Consider the following 21023-nt stretch of genomic DNA (forward strand, 5'->3'; position numbering starts at 1 on the left):
TTAAACACAGGGCTTCAAAAGTCTGGTCTGCTGAACAGCTTTGCTTGAAGCGCCCAGGACTGCAAATTGAGGCAAAGGCCTCTTGACTGCTGCGCGGCTATACGGGACATCATTAAAAAATCAGAAGTGGAGAAAAGCAGCACAGACGTGCAAAGCCCTGAGCTACGTCCAAAATGCATATTTTACAGTGAATGCTCTTGATACAACTTGAAATTCTCTGCACCCGAATTTACTGGCCCCTTGATCTACTGCAGGGTAGCAGACTCCTGGGAAAACTAAAGTCAATTATTAACAGGCTACCTGCCATTGTGCAGGCTGCCAAAAAGCCTCATTCTGTCCACAAAGTTAAGTAGGGAAATAAATGCTCATCTTCTAGTTTTGTCCCAATCCAAACAAACAGAAGTTTATTATTTTCTAAGGAATTTAAAAGCCAGGAATACCATTTTCCTACAGTAACTGAATAAAATTTCAAATTCAAGCCAAAAGGGCTTCCCTGGTGGTGCAGTGGTTAAGAATCCACCTGCCAATGCAGGGGACACGGGTTCAAGCCCCGGTCCGGGAGCAACTAAGCCCGTGCGCCACAACTACTAAGCCTGTGCTCTAGAGCCCGCGAGCCACAGCTACTGAAGCCCGTGTGCCACAACTACTGAAGCCCACACACCTAGAGCCCATGCTCCGTAACGAGAGAAGCCACCGCAACGAGAAGCCCGTGCACCACAACGAAGAGTCGCCCCCGCTCACCGCAACTAGAGAAAGCCCACGTGCAGCAGCAAAGACCCAACACAGTCAAAAATTAAACAAAAAAAAATTCAAGCCAAAATAACTTAAAAGTCAGGAAGACTACTTTTCTAAGATAGCTGGATGCAACCAGCAATTGAAATAACAGAGAAAAATAATAACACTAGTATTTTTTTCATATAACATCTAAATAAAACATTCACTAAGTCCATCTTTCAGCAGTTACCATAGTTCACTCTAACACTCATCTGACAATGTCCTTGACTCAACAGTTTCCCAAGAATCCCATGGTCTAAGCGAGGCTCGGCAAACTCTGGCTCTTGGACCAAATCCCCCTCGCTACGTAAAGTTTTATCAGAACACAGTCAAGCCCACTCATTTACACATTGCCTAGGGCTGCCCTGTGCCACCGGTCAGAACTGAATAGTTGCAACAGAGATCTGGCCTGCAAAGATGAAAATATTTACTATCTGGCCTGTCACAGAAAAAAATTAGCTGATCCCTGGGGTGAAGAATAAAGACTTGAGCTTTTAATACAAAGCTTTTCCAGCCCCTACCTACCTTTCCCATTTCATCTTCATTCCAGCTCATCCAAACCCCTATGGCCTTGTCCCACTGAACCAGGCTCTACTCCCTGAAAATGCCATGCTCTCGTACAGGCACCTGTCCCCCTGCCACCAGAGACATCTTTCTCTCCTTGACCTGGTATAAACTCATTCAGTGCTTTAAATTCAACTCCAAGGTCATCTTCTCTTTACATGCTCTCCTGACCCATGCAGGCTGAGATCGCCACTTCTTTATTAATTTCCATGGGCCTATCTTTCAGTGTTGACACAGTCATTATTTACAACCATCACCCTCATTATTAAATCACTGGGCGCCTCCACGTCTGGCACCAGGTCTTATTCGTATCAGTAGCCCATCACGTAGGAACCCTCAGCGAACTGCTCAATAAATAAACGTATGCTAACTGGTTGACTGATTTGGTCACTCAGACTTCCACAGGGCTGGGGATAGAAGTTCTTCCGTTTACCGTTATTTCAGATTACAGCTGGCAGAAGACTCCACATGTATCACTTGACATCATACTCAAATCAAAAGCCTAGTAAGAGGTTTCCAAAAATCACTTACCAATGAATTACGATCAGCTTCTTCGTAGGGATTTTTTGCTCTCCAAGGTAAATGAGGACACCAATTTTCAACCTGAAAAACAGAAATCAGAGACACTAGGTATGCTGGTGCATCTGTAAATGAATTAATGTCTGTGCAAAGTTCCAAGCACAGTTCCTGGTACACAGGAAGTGGGTTAAGTGGGTTATTACTATTATCGGTCAGACTCCCACACTTTTAGCTAGCCATCCAGAGGCAAGGCCCCTCTCAGATGAAACAATAATTAGCCAAGGTCCAAAGGAGTGTATCATGACACTTCACATCTGTCCTTCAAAGACTTCACAGTGACTGATTCCTTAATCATTTAATCCTCGAACTTCTACACAGAAGGAGAGGGGGTCTTGCAGCAGAAAGTTAAAAGACTTGAACACTGCTGCCAGGGAATGGGAATGCAAAGGTGCCTCTGTACTATTTAGCAAGAGGACAGGAATGACTCGTTATCTCCTGTGGTGTGGCGGGCACAGAAACATCAAGGCAAATGAGCCACAGAACTCCATCATGTATCTCCAAATTAGGAATGCAACCGAGAGTTTAAGGCTAACTGATCAAGGCTTCCCCTCATTTTCTGGCTGTTCACTTCACACTAACTCAAGGAACAGGGTGATAAAACCTATTGGAAACAGAGATGAAAGAAAAAAAAATGCCTCAGCAATCTTGTGAGAGCCATTCTGGAAGATGGACTGTTCTGTCAATGCACTGGAGTTTAGAGAGCTGGGGGAGGAGGAAATTTACAGGAATGACTTCGACAAAGGTTAACAAAGAAAATTAGGCAAATTCATACTTTCTAGTAAATGAAAAATGCACTGAACAATACTGATGTCTGACCTCTTTGCCAAAACTCGCCATACAATTCCAAGATAGCATGTCACCCATTTATTAATATATGAGGTTATTAAAGATGGCTAATAAACAGGTGCTGAAAATAATGTCTCTGGGGCCAGGTGGACCTATGAAAATGAAGAGTACAAGAGGGCAGGGGCATCCTTGGAGCGTCACGGGGGAGGCAAGGAGGTGTGTGAGGTCAGAGCTCCTGGGTCAGCAATGCACAGTCACACAAGCTGGTTGGCCCTCCAGCTCCTGGTGAGTTTTCAAAGAAACAAAGCAGTTTTACTACTCTAGAAATATCTCTTAAAGCAAGGTGATTTTGACTAGGATCCGAAATAATTGGGCAATCTGCATAAAGCCCTCTGCCACTGCAAATGATCTCAAAGTAACAAGCAGAGGGCAAAAGCTTGGGGCAGGGTGGAATTCCTGGATAGGAAAAGTACACAATCTTCTGTTTTCTTTTTGTGGAGTGAAATCAGACTTGACCATATTTGTGAATAACTTCAGAGACTCAAAAGGACTCCTCATAAGAAAAGTCGCCGTGGTTTTTACTCATAAAAAAAAAAGAAAACACGAACTTGCCTGGAATGCCTATGTCTAAATACTGAGCCCTTATACAGCAACATCACCATGAAAGGCAAAATCACCAAGGAAAAGCACTCTATTGACACCAGTGAGAAAAGTGAGAGAGAAGCAGCAGAAAAGAGGCCGCCAAGGGGACGAAGCCTCAGCTGGTCCCAGCAGCCTACACACTACACACGTGTGCCTTGTGTTCTCAGACCGGACTGAATTATTTAATTCAAATTAAATTTTTGTAAATGGACTCAATAAGACAGTGCTTTAAAGCATATTTGTAACATGAAGGCTTCAAATGGATTGTAGACCTGATTGTGAGACCTTCCACCGCACAGAAAAAAGCATGAGGAGGCGCAAGCAGGGTACAGATTTGTAGTCAACCCCGCACTAAATGAATAACAATAGGTACACAGCAGCATGTCAGGATCAAAAACGTCCTCATGAAAAGCACGATAGGGAAAGATGAAACACGACTATGAATAAGCAAACCAACCCAAAGGAGAGACATTAGTGAGGTCAGGTAAGGAGAGTACATTCACTCCTCTGCCCTTAGAAGAATCTTCTGAAATTTACTCTCAGGAAAATACAGCCCGAGGTGATCTTCTAAAACATGGCTTCCCTACAGAATACTCAAGACTTTAATTCCTCTTTGAAACTGATCTTTATCTCAGTTCTTCTTACTTTAAATCACTGGATAATACTGGGCAAGATTTCAAGGGCAGCCCTGAAAGAATGGGAAATGGAGTCTGCCTATTTTAGCTTTTAGCAAGAAATCTTAGCGTTACACATTCACTCATAATGGAGGAGAAACCAATTCTGAACATCTTGACACAGGGGTACAGTGGGTTTTTAGGGTGGCTGTTTTTGTACACAGTGATAGGATAACTGGTGAACGAAATAATTAAATTATACATAAACCAATTACTCCACAGGGAGAGGGGGAAAAAACAAACACATTTCTTTCTGAAACCTCCGAGGGTTACCAGGATTGGAAGAAAGCCAGCACCTGCAATAACTCCACCTACTGAAACAAAGAGCCTTCAAATGAGCAACATACTCCTAAATAAGAACATCGTTAATAACACTCAGGGAGAATCTTGCTCAGGGCTAATAATTCACCCTCCTCATCCCCAGCTGTTTTGTCTGATCTACCTTGGCTCCTTCAGTGAGTCTAACCACCCAGCACAGCATCCTACCAAGAAAGCTGGACCCCAGAATGAGCCCACTGTCTTCCTGATCTGGAAGCTCTTCTATTTCAACTCATTCTTACCATCTCTTTTCCTGGCTCTCAGAACCCTAGTGTCCTAGGTCTGCCTGTGGTCATCTTCCTTCATCTACTGCCTTGGTTATGCTTTTTTTCCAGCTGTGCCTTGGTGCTCTCCTTGGGACAGGATCTGTGGCACCGGACCCTCCCACTGTCTATCTACCCTGACCTCTACCAGACTCCTGCAAGCTGGCAAGTCCTCCATCAAGCCCTCTGCCAGGGAAGGGACTGGACAGCCTTAAAATAGTCCACAAATCACCACAGTAAGTCCAAAAATTGAAAACCATCCGAGTTCACGGCAATACGCACACAACAATCGATAGAGGAGCAGAACCATGACTCTATTAACCTTCGAGCTGAAGGCAAAACTTCTACAGGAACTAATCTTTTTAGTGAACTAGACTCAGGCTACAAAACGAAGAGGCAGCAGAAACAGAAAAGACCAGCCAGGCTAGACCTTTGGAACATTAAGGCGTCTTCCACAGAGAGGGCACAATGAATCACTTTTCTTGAGCAAGGAGATCTAAAATTAGCCAATTTTATTTTTGACATTCCTCCTCCCAATGATTTAAACTTCTTTGATCTGAGAAGGTTTTGCAGCTTCATCACATACGATATGAATCAAAGCAAAATTCCTAAACAGACCTCAACCTTACTTTTCAAGTTCCGTAGGATGGACAATTCAATTATATTTAAGGAAAAGAAACTGCTTATAGAGATGCCTACAGCTCAAGTTGGAATTTAAAGGGGAAAAGAAGAAAATTATAGCAAAAATGAGTAGGAGATTTAACGTATGTATGTGTGTCCTTCGGTGTAACTGGCCTAACTCTGTAGTAATGTTCTGTTCTTTTGAAAGAATAATAATCAGACTCCATTATGGCCTCTTCTCTCATGCTTAATGTGAAAGGTTTTGCTTTAATGGATCACTGACATAGAATTTCATGCTGTTCTTTTCCTAGAGTAAGTGCAATCAAAACTAAATGCGCAAAATGCCTAAGAAAAGTCTGAGGTTATCTCTGGATATTGGCGTCATGGGTGCTTTCCGTTTTCTTCTGTATGTGAATCTTCATATTATGACTTTTTTTTTTTTACAATGTACATTTCTTAATCAAATAAGTTTTCAAGGCATTACATTATATAAGCATACAGTCATTTACTGAAGGTTTACAGTTCAGGGAAAAAAACAAATGAACTTGACTGCATCCCGTCATTTTAATCCCCTGAAGTGCCCTATGACGTGGGTACCATTGCCAGGTTACAAGTGAGGAAAGCAAGGCTTAAAGGGGCTGAGAACTTGCCGAGGTCCACTCACTAGTGAGCAGCAGGGCTGGGTGATGACTGAGATCTGTCGGTTCCTGGACCAGGACGAGTCAGAGCCACCTTAAAGGCCAAGCTCAGTGAAGGGCGAGGATGAGAGAGCTGCTCAATGTGGAATCCACCAAAATGAATTCTATGCCCACCTCCACAAACAACGAGGGGGATAGCCTTAAACCATTTGACTTTCAAGTTTTCCCATCTAACAAAACGAAGGTGCTGGCTTGGGTGACCTCTTAGTAATTCTATTAGCTTTAAGATCTGAAAAAGATGATTGGACATCACCCTGTCAGGCTAGTTGGTTACATACCAAAAGGATACCATTGACTCTATCTATTCATTTGATCCACTGATGATACACACATATATACATCCACACAGATTTGTTGAACTGATGACGTATCAAATGTAGTTACTCATTAAGGGGCATGCTTTTAAAAGACTTATTTACCCCACGCCACTCCCCTCCCTGGCCTACTCCCCTGTCTCAAGTTTTGAACAGGAAATGCACATGGTAAAGGATGTCCACACATGTGAGTAGCTCTGCCATCTGGGCTCATTGTCTCCATCAAACACCTGAGATGATGAATATTTGGGCCAAATTGCTTATTAGGAAAGGTTGTGCCTGTGGGGTGAGTAGAAGACGAGGAAGAAAAGCGACAATATGCTAGGAGCCAAGCACTAGGAAAAGCGCTTCACACACATCATGTCCTTCGGTCTCCACATAATCCTCTGGGCAAGGCCCATCGTGACAGATAAAGACAGAGGTGCAGGGCAGCCCCACAGCTGGGGACGGAAGTGCTATCTGTCCTGCACACGGCCGTACACTTAGCAGAAAAGCCAGACGGGTGGTTCCTGCAGTCCCACGAGCACAGTCCAGCCTTTGATATTAGAGTATGATTGCCTAGATCTTCTCTACAAAATCCTTCAGAAAGGGTTTACTCTGCTCCTATTGCAGGGCAGTGCTGGAAGGGCCATGAAAGTGATGGTAACTCCCTGCCTGCAGCCCTCGCCCCTGATGTCTCTTCCGCGCAGCAGGGGTGATTGCTTCAAAGCCTAAAGTGGATTACATCCTACACTAACTCAGACCCTTCAGTGGCTTCTCCTCGCCTCAGAATAAAGCCCAGAATCTATCCTCAACCTTACGCTGCCTGCCTCACTACCCCCGTCCCCCAAAGAACTCCCTTCCAGTCCAAACACACGTCAGGACCATTCTTACCTCTGGAGGGTGGCCAGGTTTGTGAGGGGAGGGGAAAAGATGCTCAGTTAAATTCGAATTTCAGACAAGGGATGAATTTTCTTTTTGGTATGTTGCATGCAGTATTTGTCATATACTCGCAGTTAAAAATTAAATAAAACACTCTTTCCCTGAAATTCATTATCATTGGGTATCTTGTATTTTACCTGGTAACCCCATACCTCAGCGCTTCTGCATCTGCTCTCTCTCTACCTGAAACACTTTTCCTTCCAGAGCTCCCGTGCCTGCCTGCCTGCCTCCCTCCCTCCCTCCCTCCCTCCCTGCCACACTATACTCCAACTTTTCCTCTGAGAAGCCTTCCCTGCCACTCTACCTCCTGACTCTGTTTTTCCTCGGCACACCTACCACATGTGGAAATTATCTGACCCATGGGTTGGCTGCTAATTGCTGTCCCATCCGAATGTAAGCTCCTTGAGGACAGAAACTTCAGCAGGCGTGTTTCCTCAGCCCCCAGTGGAGGCCCTGGCACACAACAGGTCCTCAATCGTTACTTGTTACACAGTAAACAAAAACAAAAAAAATCAAAGACATGACTTGAGTACTTAAGATATTCATGATAAGGATACTCTTTTCCATTTAAATGACACATATCTATTGTTTCATTAGAACCTTTCAAAATACCCTGAGGGAAGCAGGGCAGGCTTTACCTTGACTTCAGTGGGGAGAAACCAGTCTGAAAACTCAAGGGAATGTTCTAGGCCACACGGGTAGGAGTTGGATCCAGATAGGCAATCAGGCCCATGTCTTTTCTTTTCTTTTTTCCATGTAAGGCATTTTATTTTAAATATAGCAGTTTGTACATGTCAACCCCAAACTCCCAATCTATCCATATATTTTCTATAATATGTAATGCTGCCCCCTACCAGGGGAGGGGTGGCAAGAATATCACAGAGTATGGAACTGATCGTGTGCATGAGAGACCCGAGGGCTGGGGAGATCCGATACAGGGCTACTCAGGATGTTAGGGAAGGGGCAGGACTTCAAGAGAAATCGCTGTAAGTTTTCAACATACCACAAACCAGTGGGGTTCTAACGACAGGATGTCAGAGTTTCAAAAATCCATCCCAAATCTCTGCGGGGTGAGACCTGTCAATTTCCTTTACACAGGAGAGGGAGCAAACGAATTCCTCGGTCGTGAATCACATAGATAATACAGAGAGATGCTTCTTACACTGTACAGTGGAAGAACCGGCCTCAGTGGGCCTACATCCACACTGAGCACACAAGAGCCACAGTCACCCCACTTGTAAAGGTAGTCACATTCCAGTGACCAAGGACAGAGTTCCTCTTTTGTGGTAACGTGCAACTTTGCCAGAAGCGTAAATCCAGGCAAATAACGCAGAGTGACAGTAAGAATAAAAGCTGGGCGAGAAAACTGTGCCTTCCAATATAATTGGCTCGTTCCATTCTAATAGTCTAACCTGATCCCCTGCATTCCCTTATAGATAAAATACTAGAGAGCATTATATTAAAATTGTTAATAAGTGCTCAAAATGCCCTTGCTTCATGTCTCAAATTTAATGTTCCTAGCAGATTTTAATGTTACAAATTTACAATAACGTTTTCTTCAAGATTAGAAAGGTGATAGCTGGGGAAGTCACCCACTTAGAACAAAGAGACAAAAAAGCTATTGACTATTTTTAAAAATGCTTTAAATAGAGTTATTCATTCAACAAATATGTGTGCCAGGCACTATTATTCCTGTGAACAAAACAGACAAAAAAATCTCTCTGGAGATGACTTTCCACATACTTGCTCTTAACGTTGGATATTGATGGTCACCCCAGGACCTTTGCACTGAATTGTTCCCCCTGCCTGTTAAATACCTGTGCCAGACATCTGCACCTCTTACTCTCTCACCTCTAATTTGGTGCTCACATGTCCTCCTCTCATCTGCTCAGTAGGGCATATTCTGAACACGCTGTCTAAAGCTGACACCATCACTCCATGAGGCCCCTCTCAGTTTCATTTTTCTGCATAGCTCTATTGTAATCTAAAAGATATGTATCTTACTTTTTGTTGCCTGTCTCCTCCTACAAAAACATAACTTTAAGAATGTTTGTCTTTTTGTTCACTGTCATATCCCCAGCACCCAGAAAATAACAATAGCAATGAATTCCCCTGGTACCCAGATGCTGGTCTCCTAAGTGTCATTTCCCACTAAGAGGAACCAAGGGTACTTAGAGAAAAGGCTGATTCTAGTCTAGGGCAGAAATTATATAAGATGAACCGGGAAGCTCTGTCATACCAGACAAGATCAAAACTATTAAAAACTCCTAGGTTATGTCAAAAAGGACTCAGAAGACAACATGAATTGGCCCCCCACTGGTCAAAGAAGATATAATACGAGAACTAGTAAGAAAATAATTGGAATGGATCAAACATATCAAATATGTTTCAATCAGTGAGTTCATAATGATGGTAAAAACCAACAAGCAGACAAACAAGCAGACAAACAAACTGCTAGTCATCAGTGGAGGATGCTAGGAAATCAACAGAGAACTCAAGATTTCTCTTAGGAACTGTTCCGCAGGGTAACCAAATATCAGATGAGGACTCATTTCTCTATACAGGGTATTCCTGACATATTACAAAGGAATCCCTGATGAATCCAGGCAGTGATTATCAATGGCTGCTAACATCCCCCAAAGAGAGAGAACCAGGCATTTACTTGCCTCTTAATAGACGTATTTAATACCACCCATGAAACAGTTTTGAAAAAAATATTGAGCCTGACTCTGATCAAACCTCAGCTCTACTATCAATTTACAGGAAGTACAAGGGGCAGGGAAACAGGTTATACAACAACACGGGGATATAATCGTCAAAATTCAGAGGACAACAAACTCTTCTAAGGCAAAGTTTCTTCAGCGAAAAATCACAAGAGGAAAAAAATAAGAGATGAAAGGAAACCTAAATTAAAGGGACTTAAGAGACACCAACAATAGTAATTTATGGTCCTTGCTTGAAACTCTGTTCAAATAAATAAACTTTAATTTACAAGAAATGTGAATACTAACCTGATATTTGATGATATTAAGGAATTCCGTAATTTTTAAAATATGGAATGGTATTAGGAGCTATAAGTTTTAAAAGAGCCTCTTTTAAAGGCACGTAGTGAAACATTCACAGACGATGAGATCTTTGGGATTTGCTTCAAAATAATGAACTGGGGGCTTCCCTGGTGGCGCAGTGGTTGAGAGTCCGCCTGCCGATGCAGGGCACGCGGGTTCGTGCCCCGGTCCGGGAGGATCCCACGTGCCGCAGAGCGGCTGAGGCCGTGAGCCATGGCCGCTGAGCCTGCGCGTCAGGAGCCTGTGCTCCGCAACGGAAGAGGCCACAACAGTGAGAGGCCCGCATGCCGCAAAAAAAAAAAAACAACAATAATGAACTGGGAGAGGTGTCAGTGAATGAGATTGGCCACGAATTGACAATTATTGAACATGAGTCATGGGCACATGGGGGGTTCCTTACACCCATCTCTTTTACATATGCTTGAAATTTTCCATATTAAAAACAGTTTAAAACATAAAACTTTAGAAACATTTTATTGGTATATAATAGAAATAAATGATCAGAGAAAATATTTAAAAGTTTGTAAAAGAACAAATTGGAGATGACTGCATCAAAGATTCCAAGCAGCAAAGAGGTGTTGGTTTGGGGTTTGGCAAATCCAGCCATTTACCCTTAAATTTCTGTTTAAGGTAGAGGTCAGAGTAAGAAATCTCAATCTAAATGTTGTAATAGGTGAAAAAAAAAAAGAAATAAAAAGATATAAAACTAAATGTTGTAGTACATGAAACTACGGACAAAGAGGAGGTGTCACAAGAGGATGAACTTGGGAGAAGGAAGAGGTTGGGCGAAATTGAGAGATCAATCAGGCTGATGAGAAATGCTGTGCTGTAAACTTGGGATTGTTTTTAAAAAATCCTTTTTCTAAATGTGTCTTAGAATTCAGGTAATAAGAGCCACGAAAACACATAGATGAAAAAGATAAAAGTAAAGGCTGAATTCAAGAAGTGCAAAGAACACGATCATAAATCTCTGTCACCTCCGGTACCACCAAAAACTATTATCTCACAGAAAGTGAATTTCCTATGTCAAGGGCTAGACATTTGAAAGGTGTGTGTGGGTATTCTCGGGCAACAGTCTAGTGGCATTTTTAAAGTACTCCCTGACCCGTCCCAAATGTTAGTTATATTTTCTCATTCGGATTTCTTCCTGCAACCTAAACAGTCAATTCTTTACTGCTGCCCACTTTGACAAATTAGTTTGTGCAACACCATTTCCAAGATATCTTTAGCAGCCAACACAGCCCATAAATCCAAATCATTGTACTGGTTATTAGGATTTCATTTCATGCTCACATTCACAAACATTTAAGCTTTCAACCTTTGCTGCTGGACATTAATCTTGGTATTAATCAAGGGATTAAGTACGCTGAATTTAAACTCAAGGTTAATAGCACACTCAGCCAATATTAGTTTTACATATTGCCAAGGGCGAACAGAAAGAGGAAGAGAACTCTATGCCTGTTGTTTCTGAAATATAAGAAACAGATTCATGAGCAAGGCATGAAATTGCTTCTTTTGTTCCTTTATGAGGGAGTCACACACACAGGCAGGCGCGCGCACACACACACACACACACACACACACACTCACTCAACCAGTCCAAATTGGCATTAGAAGCAACAGCTTGTACACATCCTGAGATCTAGCAATCAATCACTGAGCAATTTGATTATTTCAGAGCAACTATACTTCCAGTGGCAACACAAGTGCTTAGAAAAAACAGTACAAACAAATTAAGAAGTCTGGCAGGGTATGACGGTTGCTAGTTGCTAGAATAATTGTGTAAATAGCAAAAATCTGTGGGAGTCAAATATATCAGCACCATCTATCAACATAATATCAATAGGGGTAAAGAAATTTATTCTCAATTTTGTAAAAGCTGATAGCAGTAAAAGGCTCTGCAGAGGGCTAAGTTAATAATACCTGAAACAATGACATTTAGAGTAATTACTTTATAGGGTCTTGTGTCTATAACGGGAGTAGTTAGTTACATGGCTCACAAAAACAGACACAGAAAATGAACTGCTCGATGATCTGGAAATGCAAGGCTGCTTAATGTATCAGTCTTTCAGCCCTCACCACTTGCAATGGCTAAGTACCTGGTTTCCATGAGTTATATGTTCAGGAGGATTGGCACCTTTTTTTTGGCAGGGGAGATAAAGTATTAAAATTATGAGTATTAAACTAGCAATGAAGACTGATTAATGGAAACCAGCTAACTTAGAGCCATATTTCAAACACAGGTGGATTTGAGCATAGAACTGAATGCAAAGGCGATGGTGACAAACGACTTCACTTGAGTTCAGCTTTCGTTTGACATGAAAGGGAAACAGGAATGGTCAATGCAAAAGCACTAAGCAACTTAACCTCTCGGAGCCTCTAGGATGCGGCTCTCTACTACTCAGAGCCGGGGAGAGGTTGAAATGACGCTGTGTATTTGAGGTGTCAGGCACACAGTGCAGCTCAGCCATGTTTCATTCTTATTGTCTGCCACTCAACAAGGGCAATGACGAGACTTTTAGCATCACACCCAGTCCCTAATACAACATCAGACATACGACAAGCATCCGTGGGGATAATGGAAGGGGAAACACTGATGGCTTTACCTCCTGGGATTTCCCATAAAAGGCTGGGAGACTACAAGTTGGTGAAGGTAAAAGCAGAAGTTTATACTCCCGTAATTCAGCAGAGTTGGCACACTGAGACAACTGGGGGAAAGAAAAATGCAGGAAGAGCGCTATCTCCTAAGACTGGTCTGAATCTAAATGCCTCAGTTCAACCGGTGATTGACTATAGAGGAGACATTTTATTTCATGTCCTCTTTTATATCTGTCAAAGCTCTGCAGTTAAACATAGATGGAAACAAGAATTGGCTCTTCAGTGAGGGTTAAGAAAAGAAAGTCACCAGTAACATCCACTGATCAAGTAAACAAATCAAATGAAGATGTCTCTCTCAATCATTTTACCAATTGCAAGAGTAACCAGGCATACAATACAGGTTAAATCAAGTAACAAAAGATGGAAAGAAAGCAAGAGGAAAAAAAAAAAAACTAGACAAAATACATTACCACAAAGCCACAGATGTTGTCCAGGATTTACAGAATACTAGAACACAATTAACTGGCTTTAGGAAACATCTCTAATAATTTCATGTAGGCAACGGCAGAGGGGTACTGCTGTTCCATGCATCCGGTTCACGATTTAACTGTGAGCAAGTTGCACATCCTGACAAAGGAAGTCAAGGGGAACAGCTGAATTTCTGTTACCAGAAGCCTAGGGATCTAAAATGAAATGAGACTGGTGAATGCGAACCAGAAATTGATTCCAATTCTAAGACAGAATCAAGGTCCCACACAAAACGTCACAGGCTAAGTGACACCCCACAACTGTACTCAAATAATGGCAATATCAAAAACCTATCATGTATAGACACAGAAAACAAGCTTATGGTTACCAAAGGGGAAAGGTGAGGGAGAGGAATAAATAAGGAATTTGGGATTAACATATACACACTACTATATATAAAATAGATAATAAACAAGGACCTACTGTATAGCACAGGGAACTATACTTGATATTTTGTAATAACCTACATGGGAAAAGAACCTGGAAAAGAATATATAACTATATACAACTGAATCATTTCGCTGTACACCTGAAACTAACACAACATTGTAAATCAACTTTATTTCAATAAAAATAAATAAATAACCACTCCGCACAAAGAAGTAAAAACAAAAACAAAACCCAAAAAACCTATCATAAAAGTGTCAGTTTTACAAATTGAGTATCATTTATTTGCCAGGTTCTACTCTAAGCATTCTCCCATATAGGCTCAGGAATTCTCATGGCAGGATCCTTTAAAAACAAAATTAAAACATATGATAAAGGAAGAACCTGAGGCACAAAGAGGACAACTTTTCCAAGAGCACAGTGTTTAGAAAGCATTAGAAACAGAAGCTTAGGTCAGCTACGAGGCTCTAAGGCAGTACTGCCTATTCAAGTGGCCATGTTGGTTAAATTTTCTTCTCTTACAGGGTCCCTATTAAGGTGCTTTGATAAAATGGAAAATTTTTTTAAAAGGCCAGAGTTTCAAGGTAATTTTCAGATTAAAACTGAAAAAGAAGCTCCTAGTTCTTTCCCAGGACCCCTTCCTGGCTTAATTACCTGGATCCATGCTTCCTCTTCCATTAGACTTGAAAGATAATGAATGCGAAGCATGCTGCCAAGCAAACGAGTCCTCAGTAATTGTTGACAATCAATGAATACAATAGATGTTCAGTAAGTGCTCACTGAACTGAATTCAGCGTTGCAGAAAGAAAGGTCTGATCGTTTGCATAAGAAGAGAGTAGAAGAGGCAAATGAAGTACCCTTCCACATCTCGAAAGGAGAAATAATAGTTAAAGGTTCTGCAGTGAAACACCCAGGCTCCAATATTAAGTCTACATGATCCATCACATCTTTATGCGGCCCCATCTATCCCACACTCCTCTCAGTTTACCTGCACCAGAATCTCCCTTTTCTCTCATTTAACTAGGTCCTTCCTTCCCTGTCGGTAGGGGTAGGGTGGCAGTTTCAAAGGAAGGGAACCCGGTCATATATAATTACAGCCCCTGTCCACCTGGACCATTCTCCCACACCTCCCCAGCTGTGGCTTGGGAGATGGAGACCCAGGCTGGAGTGAGCACGTCAATCTCCCTTCACCTCGGCAATCCTCCCCGAGATGCTGGAAGGCATGAAATTAGCTCAGCTTGTCCATCAAGGAGGAGCCCGGTTAGACTCTGGCTAAATTCTATCAAATGGAAATGGGAATAAAACTTTTGAAAATTGAACTAAATGAGGAACTTTTTCCTCAGGGCAGGAAAGGTGCCTCTAACTGACTTCTCACTAGAGTGAAGGTTCACCCATAGCCCCAGGCCCTCCTCCTCTGGAGAAGAAAATGAGGCCAGCCCCAGGCCACCCAAGCTCCAAACACACTCAAATACATGCTACAAAGTCAACTGGCCAGCAGCCACCTAATGAAGTACATCACACACCCAACCTCTCAGTGCTTTTCGCTTCCAAGAGGCATTTTAACTGTCACTAACTCTGACGGTTCCCATGATGGCCCTGGGGTGGCCGTGGAGCAAACCTCGGCAAAAAAAAGTCTGACTGGATCTTACAGAAGAAAGAGAAGTAAGGGTGCGGAAGAGGGACAAACCCCACAGACTCCAGGGCCACATGCCCTATAGCAATACTGGCTTGGCCTCCATCCCCAAAAGTGTCCCTGTCACCTTATACCAGAGAGAAGAGGTACCTGAATCCCACAAGGGAAACTATGGCAGAAACATTTCATTTAGCTTCAAAATGGAGGCATTCTCCTTTCTGCATGGCATCACCAGGGAGCTGTAATTAAACTACTGGTTAAACAGCAAGAGAACCAAAACCAGGGGGTGCGAATCAAAAAAAAAAAAAGGCAGTCAACAGCCTGCCAAGTGCACATCCTCAGAAATTAGCTGGCGTCTGTTTCACAAGCCCCTGGGGCTGCTGCCCCTGCCCATAATGGGGGTGGGCAGCCGGTGAGTTTTCATTCCCTACTCAGTTCTCTGCCAGTAATTGGTGCTTGATAAAGTCTTAACCCCATCCTATCCCCTTAACCTTTCTAAAGGTGAAATGGAGATCCCTAAAGCATGTAACAAATTCCATGTGGTCTGTAAAATGCCCTGTAGCCCTTAAAAAAAAAAGGGAAAAAAAGCTGCTATTTAAATTCAAGGGTACAAATGAAGTTCAGATAAAAAGGGGGAAAAAAGTAAATAATTCAGCCTGTAAGTAAATAGCTAACTCAGCCAATAAGCATATGAAAATATGCTCCACATCACTAATCATTAAGGAAATGCAAACCACAACCAGAGTGAGATACCCCCTCAAACCCATTCAGAGGGCCACTAAAAAAAAAAAAAAAAAAAAAAAAAAAAAAACAAAAAAAAACAAGTGAGGGCAAGGATGTGGAGAAGTTAGAACCCTTGTGTACTGTTGGTGGGAATGTAAAATGGTGCAGCCGCTGTGGAAAATAGTTTGGTGGTTCCTCAAAAAATTAAAAATATAATTACCATATAATGCAGCAACTCTGCTTCTGGATCTATACCCAAAAGCATTGAAAGCAGAGTCTCAAAGAGTTAGGTGTACACCTACGTTCATAACAACATTATTCACAATACCTGAAAGGTGGAAGCAATGCAAGGGTCCATTTGACAGATGAATGGGTAACAAAATGTGGTCTATACACACAATGGAACATATTATTAAGCCTTACAAAGGAAGGACATACTGACACATGTACAACATGGATGAACCTTGAGTACACTATGCGAAGTGAAATCAGCCCATCACAAAAAGACAAATACTGTACACTGCACTTATAGGAGTACTTGGAGTAGTCAGAGGCAGAGGCAGAAAGGAGAAGGGTGCTGGCCGGGGCTGGGAGAAGGGAGGGAATGTGGAGTTACAGTTTAACGGGAACAGAGTCTCAGGTTGGCAAGATGAAGCATTCTGGAGATGGACGGATGGTGGTGACGGTCGCAGTGTGAAATGGACTTAAGACCGCTGAACTTTACACTTTATGGTTAAGAAGTTTTACTACATTTTTTTGTTAGGTGTATTTTACTACCTTTTTTTTTTTAATCGGGAAAAAATTAAACAGTGAACTCAGACTATTTTTCCCTCAAGGGGGGAAAAAAAAAAGTCACGCTACTTGGGGACAGAGGAGAGTCACGCAGAAGGGAATCACAGGCCCTTCGTGGGAAAACAATACCCGTTTTTCAGCCTTTCAGATTCCAGGCTCAGCTACAGAACAGACCGTCCACCCCCACCCCACAAAGCCACAAGAAGCTACTCACCTCACTGAGGTAAATAAAAAAAGAGCAGGTGGACCCATCCACTCCGTATTCTGCGTAGCAGGGATCCGAGCGCCACATATCTTTCATCCACTGAAACAACCAGAGAAGGTGAGAACGCTGATGAGCAGCCTGATCTCTGCGGCCAGGCACACCTGCCAACAGAGACGGCGAGGGCTCGGAGGGGGAGGGGGGTGGCTCAAACCGTGGCCTGAAGCTCAGGATCCCTGGGCTGAGGTCAGGACCAGATGCTCAGCTCTTGGACGATCGTGGCTTGAGCTGGGCCTTAGCAGAGGCCTTTGGAGTGGACAGAGGCCGTAAGACACACCCTGCAGTGCAGCCCGGGAGAAGCAACGGCAAGGAGCGTTTTATCAAGACCAAGTGCCTAATGCAGTGCCCCGGCATCAGAGTCCCCTCCCCGGAGAACTGCAGTTTCACAAGCCTCGGCACAGCGCCTGGAAGAGAGCGCACGGACGAGGGCAGGAGCTCAGCGTGCGGTGAGTCCCAAATGGAGGCTAGGTAAACACTCTGTGGTTTGGTCTCACCATCCTACGTGGCGCTTGAACGCTAACTGTTCTCTGCAAACTACTGCGAAGGAGAGTGGTCTCCCCAAGGGCTGGCCGTATAAATGGGATGAAAAAAAAAAATGTTAAGAGTCAAAGAGTGGCCAAGAGTGTCTGGGTACTCGACTGCACATGCAAATGTGACAATGAAATCTCGAACTGGAGACCTCACAGCAGAGGCCTGGGGCAGAGGGAAGGCGGATACTAAATAATGGCAGCCCCTTGTCTTTGGCCCTTGAAGGATCACCTGCTGGAGGATGGGAAGGGGGTGGTAGTGATAGCTTCAAAGCCACCGCAGGTGCCTGCAATGGCCCAGCCGTTTCAGTCTGACCACTTAGTCATTGTTGACTAACCCCACACAGCTGGCATAAGCAGGGAAGGGTTGTCATGGCCACAGCCCTTAACTGGCAGGACTGAGGCGCCCCTTAAATGACTCCCTTAAAGGGCTCGCTTGCCCATGTGTATTGCTGGGGAGAAGAAGGGAGGGTGGGGGAAGCAAGGGTCTGTTCGTGCAGATTAAGGAGGATGGGGACGAATGGAGATCCCTTCTGCCTTACCTTAATTTTCCCCTCGCAGTGGGGGTAGCCATCCATAGGAGGCAATACGCATTTTTCTTGAGCTCCATTAATGATATCTGAAAAGGAGGAAAAACAACAAAGGATACTATCAAGTTTATTGCAAGTGAGGGTCAGAGAGAGAAAAGGAAAAGAGAAGTCTACCCTGGGAGCCCCTCCAGCTGACGACAGTTCTGACTGGTCTGCAGGGAGGACCTGACCCAACCAGAGCCCACCTCCAGCATGGCCAGAGACCTGTGACATGCATGGCCCAGCCGCAAAGGTTGAGCCGGGCCAACCAGAGTGCTTGCCTGAAAATCTGCAACTGGGAAACTGAGAAACCATACGAGTGGGGGGCAGGAAATGAAGTCATGAGATTAGGAGGGTCACGGGGCCGGCGAGGCCAGGCTAGGCTATGAGGACAAACTGAGGCCATGAGCAGCTTCCTGAACACGTGTGCTTATCACTTACGGAATCTAAAAAAGTGGTACAAATGAACTTATTTCCAAAACAGAAACAGACACACAGACGTAGAAAACAAACCTATGGCTACTGAAGGAGAAGCGGGGGGGATCAATTAGGAGTCTGGGATTAACAGATACACACTACTATATATAAAATAGATAAACGATAAGGACCTGCTGTATAGCACAGGGAACTCTACTCAATATTTTGTAATAACCTATAAGGGAAAAGCATCTGAAGAAAATAGATATATATGTGTATGTGTGTGTGTGTGTACATATATATATATATATATATATATATATATATATATATAAATAACCGAAACTACTTTGCTGTACACCTGAAACTAACACAACACTGTAAATCAACTATACTTCAATAAAACAAAACAGACATGCGCTTGAGCTGAGGCAGCCCACAGGAGAGAGAAAGGCGAAGAGAACCATGTGCTCAGAAAGCCACAAGATGCATCTGCAAGGTGTACCTTCTTAGACCCGGTTCTTAAATTTCCACCAAGATCTCCTTATTCTTCCACTGTTTCCTCCCAATAAACTCCCTTTGTATTAGCAAGCTAGAGTAGATTCCTATTCCTTGTAACTACAGAGTCAAAACTGAAAAGAATGCCTCCCAGAAGCTTTAGTGATGGACAACAGACAAACCAGTAAACAACTGAACAGCACTGTAAAAGGCCTTATGTTAGGGCGGGGCAAGGGAAGGACACGCCGTCTTCCCTGGATCCAGTGACATGTCAGCTGAGATGTGAAGATGAAGGAGCGAGCCAGGTAGAGGGACAAGGTAGAGATGGTGTTCAGGAAAACATCCAAATGCAGGACCTGGTCTGACTGGAGTGAATTAGTACGAGGTACTGAGAGGCAGCGCCCAACCAGAAAGGCCTCAAGCACCAAAATAAAGACTCTGGTCTTTGTACTAAGGGTCTGGGTGGCGGAGCACTGAAAAGTTTTAAGGAGAAGATAGTTAGGATCAGTTTTTTGTTTAGGAACAATCATTACAGCTGGAAAGGGCGACAACCCTAAACCTACATGCTTCTGTTTTTGGACCAACTATATTTTCTGCACATGCTTGGATGTCCCAATTATTCACTGCTGACAGTTTCCTACACCAAGTACTAATCGGAAATGAGATCCCAAACTACATATCAACCTAAGGATAACTACAGTGTAAAATCAATATCCTCCTTATCATAGGTCGGAGGCAGTGTCTGTTAGTTGTTAACATGGAAGACAGTTTGTTGGAGGCTTTGTTTCCCCATCTGTAAAATCGGAGTAACTGCACCTCTATTTCATCCAGGTCTTATTAAATATTTAAGTTAATATTTAATAACTTAAATATTTGTAAAAAGCCTGGTCTGGCACTCCCATCACATGATACCACAGACCATGGCAGGTGCTTAAAAGTTGGCATTTGCTGTATAATTCCACGCAACTTTCACTCACTATACCCAGGAAAGCAATATTTCAAATGCACATGCTTCTGGAAATGCATTCTCTTCGTTTTTAAAATAAATCCAGGCTTGAATGGTGGCTCTCCCTAAAGCTCCCCTTGTCTCTCATGTGTACGGGGACAGCCAGCTCCAGAATCCACTAACAGACGGGCTCCCTCAACAAAGAAAAGAAGTGCTTTCCAATGACTACTGCTCCTATCACTATTTTAAATTCCAATTTTGTTTACTACTTAAGCAAGTAAGACGCAGCAGAGGTTCCGAGAAATTAAGCAGAGTCCAAAACAGCCGAGGGTTGGGATAATCAGACATCTGAGATACTCAGGGGTAAATTACTCCCCTTTCTTTACACACAACAGGTATTACTCTAGTTCCAGATGTTCAGAGCCAGAAGTTACTGAAATGAGGTGAGTTGGAGGTATGGCAGTGCGGGACGAAGAGAAATCGCCGAGTGTTAAAATAAAGCAGCAGGTCCGTGAAGGCTGCAGGCAAAGCCTAGTTGCTGGCAGTGTGGGTCCTCTTCATTTAAGAGTTTCAAGAAATAAAAAAATGTTATGCTAAGAGTCAGCAAACTTTTTCCGTAAAGGGCTGGACAATAAATATTTTAGTCTGGGCAGGCCACATGGTCTCTGTCTGGGATGTAGCAGGAAAGCAGCCACAGACGACAGGCGGTGGATGGGTGTGGCTGTGTTCCAATAAAACTTTATTTACAAAAACAGGCACAGACCCCGATGTTGGCCATGCTAAGAGACTCCCCAAATGAGGATCCTTTGCTTCTGCAAAGACCTGCGGTACGCGGGCCTCTCACTGTTGTGACCTCTCCCGTTGCGGAGCACAGGCTCCGGACGCGCAGGCTCAGCGGCCATGGCTCACGGGCCCAGCCGCTCC

The 21023-nt window shown here is 43.3% G+C and overlaps 1 protein-coding gene across 6 annotated transcripts in view; it reads right to left on the reverse strand.

Annotated features, from left to right (window-relative positions):
• MGAT5 (alpha-1,6-mannosylglycoprotein 6-beta-N-acetylglucosaminyltransferase) overlaps nt 1–21023 on the reverse strand; it is a 370484-nt gene that overhangs the window by 138535 nt on the left and 210926 nt on the right. For all 6 annotated transcript variants that reach the window (XR_004350852.1, XM_032638674.1, XM_032638675.1 and 3 more), the window contains 3 exons: nt 18212–18288; nt 17095–17184; nt 1870–1941 (listed from right to left, as the gene is read on the reverse strand). Coding sequence is in view for 5 of the 6 variants with exons in the window: in XM_032638674.1 (XP_032494565.1) it covers nt 1870–1941; nt 17095–17184; nt 18212–18288 (239 nt within the window). In the remaining variant the exon portion in view is untranslated. The remainder of the gene's footprint in view (nt 1–1869; nt 1942–17094; nt 17185–18211; nt 18289–21023) is intronic.

This window comes from Phocoena sinus, chromosome 7, assembly GCF_008692025.1.
Source record: "Phocoena sinus isolate mPhoSin1 chromosome 7, mPhoSin1.pri, whole genome shotgun sequence".
Taxonomy (NCBI): Eukaryota; Metazoa; Chordata; class Mammalia; order Artiodactyla; family Phocoenidae; genus Phocoena; species Phocoena sinus.